General features: G+C 38.8%; 1 protein-coding gene across 2 annotated transcripts in view; it reads right to left on the bottom strand.

The window, feature by feature from the left end:
* bmal2 (basic helix-loop-helix ARNT like 2) overlaps window positions 1-3,168 on the bottom strand; it is a 30,537-nt gene extending 27,369 nt beyond the window's left edge. The window contains exon 1 of one of the 2 annotated variants that reach the window (XM_016270163.1): window positions 2,521-3,168. In XM_016270163.1, the coding sequence (XP_016125649.1) occupies window positions 2,521-2,578 (58 nt within the window). In that variant the 5' untranslated portion in view covers window positions 2,579-3,168. Of the gene's footprint in view, window positions 1-1,900; window positions 2,029-2,520 lie in introns of those variants that run through there. The other variant, XM_016270162.1, reaches the window with a different exon arrangement.
* Between the last annotated feature and the right edge of the window lie 766 nt (window positions 3,169-3,934).

Genomic DNA, 3,934 nt, shown 5'->3' with positions numbered 1-3,934 from the left:
GCAACGCGTAAAAAGACAGTATAAGTCATTATAATCAGTAATTATGTCCCCACTGGATGCAACAAATGCCTCGTTTGTAATGGGTTTTAATGTTTTTGTCTCATCGCTCCGGCCGGGAAACGGCATCAACAGTATGGTGAGTGGCGTAACATTTCCATCTCACGCTTGAGGTATTCGGCCAATCACAACGCACTGGATAGTTGGCCAAATCACAGCACACCTCGCTTTTTCAGAGCGATGAGCTTTGTAAAAATCGACACGTTTCAAAAAGGCGGGGCATAGGAAAATAATGTGTTTTTTTTTTTTACTTTAAACCGCATAAACATTTCATTACACCAAATAATGTTCTTTTTAGCAGCATCATATGACCCCTTTAAGGCATTTTTCGGATAAGATCAGATTCTTTTTTTGTGATCATCAGTAGAGGTTTGGAAAAATATATTTAACCCTCTGGTGTTGTTCAGTCATTTTAGATCGGGATTTTTTTTTTTTTAATTGTAAAAATTGCTACTTCATCGGAGTGATACGAAACTCAATGACTTTTATGGCAGTCACTATGTGACCATTAAAAAAATCATGGACTCGATTCCAAAAATGCTAAATGGTGGTTAAAAAAAATTGTCACACCTGTGTTTTTCGCGGTCAAAAATGACCACCATTGGAAATAAATGGGAAAAAAAACAGAATTTTTTGTGTGTACAATCTACAAATCATTCACAATGCAGAAAAATAGTGCACCGCAAAGAAAGGGCGACACTCTAAAATATAAAGAGTGCAAAACAGACACACTCCAGAAGCCAGAAGACTCAAATAAGAGTTTGACATCAGATTGATTAACCTCTGATAAAGCATTCCTGTTCATTTTGTTACATTTTTTTAATTTTGATGCTATGTGTAATACAATTTCTCTGTTCAGGTTTGACTGTATTGCAAAATGTTTTTGTATTGTAAATGCAAAAACTGACATTTCAACAACAAAAAAAAAAAAAATCTAAACCTTTACAAAAAGTTGTCTTTGAGAAAGTCTAATTATATATCCAAAACAACTAGAAAATGTATAGGAATCTAGTGGCTAAACCATGGAATTGCAGGTGTTTTTATTTTTTTTACGCTCACCAAATGGCACTAATCTGCCTTCAAAAATTGTCTCTATTTTAACATGAAATACTGCCATAACTGAAAAGTAATATAGAAAATATTAGAAAAAAAATTATCATTTTCAATGGGGAAAAAATGATCATAATTATGTCATAAATATTAATTAGTATAATAAAATCTCTCAAAATACAAAAGAAAAAAAAATTTAACAAAAATATTACACATTGATTTTACTGGGCGGGGAAAAAAAGTTAAATTTCAGGTGTCCGGTCACTATTGAGTGTGACTCCCAAATGAACAATACCAGAGGGTTAAAAAAAATTTGCATGCCATATGAAAGACACAAAGTTTCCCCAAAACATACAAAAGAAAAAGTCGACAGTAGCATGCGAATACACCTATAAAGACATAAAGAATAGCATAGCCACAACTGACTGAATGTGACGGCAGCCAATCTGCCAAAAGGCCTCGCAAAATAACTACAGCCCAATATACTACGTCTTAAAAACGTGATTGTCAGTCACATTAAAACCAGAATATATGGTTAAATGCCGAGTTAAAGCCCCAAATATGTCACCGTGAGCCGTTCGGGCAGCTCGGGTTTGCTAGAGTTCGCTCTACTGAACTACTGACCTAGTTTCGCCGCGAACGCGAGTGTGCAAACCAATCAGCGGGGAACACCGAGAGCTCCCCTCTCCTCCGCCCGGCACTCAGCGCAAACTACAGCAACTCTCTCCGCTTCAAGGGAACCCGTCTAGGGTGGACTAACTTGTTTATTCTATTGTTCTAGGCGGCGAGTTACCTGTCTTTTCCCCTATCGCTCCGTCACCGCCGCCAGCCGCTGTATTCCTCGCCGACATGGCTGGAGCCGGTACGCCGGGGCCCAGGACTCCGATGCTGCATGTGGACAACGAAGGCGGTGGTAATTATTTGCAAAGGGGGGAGCATGCCATATGAAAGACACAAAGTTTCCCCAAAACATACAAAAGAAAAAGTCGACAGTAGCATGCGAATACACCTATAAAGACATAAAGAATAGCATAGCCACAACTGACTGAATGTGACGGCAGCCAATCTGCCAAAAGGCCTCGCAAAATAACTACAGCCCAATATACTACGTCTTAAAAACGTGATTGTCAGTCACATTAAAACCAGAATATATGGTTAAATGCCGAGTTAAAGCCCCAAATATGTCACCGTGAGCCGTTCGGGCAGCTCGGGTTTGCTAGAGTTCGCTCTACTGAACTACTGACCTAGTTTCGCCGCGAACGCGAGTGTGCAAACCAATCAGCGGGGAACACCGAGAGCTCCCCTCTCCTCCGCCCGGCACTCAGCGCAAACTACAGCAACTCTCTCCGCTTCAAGGGAACCCGTCTAGGGTGGACTAACTTGTTTATTCTATTGTTCTAGGCGGCGAGTTACCTGTCTTTTCCCCTATCGCTCCGTCACCGCCGCCAGCCGCTGTATTCCTCGCCGACATGGCTGGAGCCGGTACGCCGGGGCCCAGGACTCCGATGCTGCATGTGGACAACGAAGGCGGTGGTAATTATTTGCAAAGGGGGGAGAGAGAGAGAGGAAAGGTGGGGGCGGTGAGGCCTGTATAATTGATTGATTTATTTTTTTCTTTACAACTAACTCAATTGGGAGGGTGGGCTGAGCGTAAAACGTGAAAGGAGAAGACACGATGGAATCAGGACAGTGGTTGAATCCGGGGAAGCGCGGAAGACGACGACGCGCAATCTGCTCCTACCGTCATCAACACCGCCTTTTCTGCTGTCCGTTCTCTCACGTTACTAACCTAGTGAGTCACGCGATATGTTATGCAAGCCGAGAAAAATGCGGTCACGGATGCGATGGCGGTATGCGGTACTAAACTGAACGAGTGCTGGTCAGTCATCTTTTCGATTGCAGCAATGTAATTCGACCATATCGTATTCAGTTCTTGCACCATCATATATATATATATATAGACTAGAGCTGTGTGTTATAATGAGGCATTAGCTGAATAAGTAACATTGATTTGTTGGGGTAAGTACATGATATTACAAAAGAAGCAGACCAAAAACTATACTTATTTTATTTGTTTAAAAGTGTCAAAATATTTGATCTATTTTAAATAGATTTAGTTTTAACATTTTGTTCCAACGTCTGTAAAATTCCCATATTTGTCTGCAACAATTTCAAATAGTTTAGAAATACTTGCAGCCTACCTAAACTGTGTAAATGGGTGTCAAGTAGCCTACAAAAAAGTAGCCTACAAAAAAAACACACTAAAAGAAACCACGATGACATTTTAAATTTTGTGTATGAATTTTTCTTATATTATTTTATTCATTGTGGCAATCAATTTTACCTGTTCATTTTGAGTAAACCGATCATATACAAATAAAACTGGTAGCCTAAATATAATTTTTGAATAAGCTTGTCAGTCAGACATTAACTCTTTCATGTTGTAACAGACTAAACTGAATCAGGCTATCCTTATTTTATGAATTTAATGATAATAACTTTGAAATAATAAATAATGGAATATTGTTCTATAAATAACAATAGCGGCCTTTACTAGCCTATATTTAATGCTATTTAAAGTTTCATTAATTTTGCTTAGAGAAACCATTGTATAGGCATTTTTTTGTCTCGTGAAAAAAATAAAGACTGTTCTCAAAGCGGCATTTGTTTTTATATTGACTTTAATCATCATTGTGATCTAAAGATGTTGAATTGAAATGTATCGTCTATTTTCTGTTTGATAGATTGTATGGATTAATTTTATGAATGTGTCTTTGCATTGTTTTTTGATGGTTGAAATGAAACCAAAAACTCTTCTTCTGGCCTG

This window comes from Sinocyclocheilus grahami, unplaced genomic scaffold (genome assembly GCF_001515645.1).
Source record: "Sinocyclocheilus grahami isolate Dianchi unplaced genomic scaffold, SAMN03320097.WGS_v1.1 scaffold55.1, whole genome shotgun sequence".
Lineage (NCBI taxonomy): Eukaryota > Metazoa > Chordata > Actinopteri > Cypriniformes > Cyprinidae > Sinocyclocheilus > Sinocyclocheilus grahami.
This window is presented reverse-complemented; position numbering and strand designations above follow the sequence as displayed.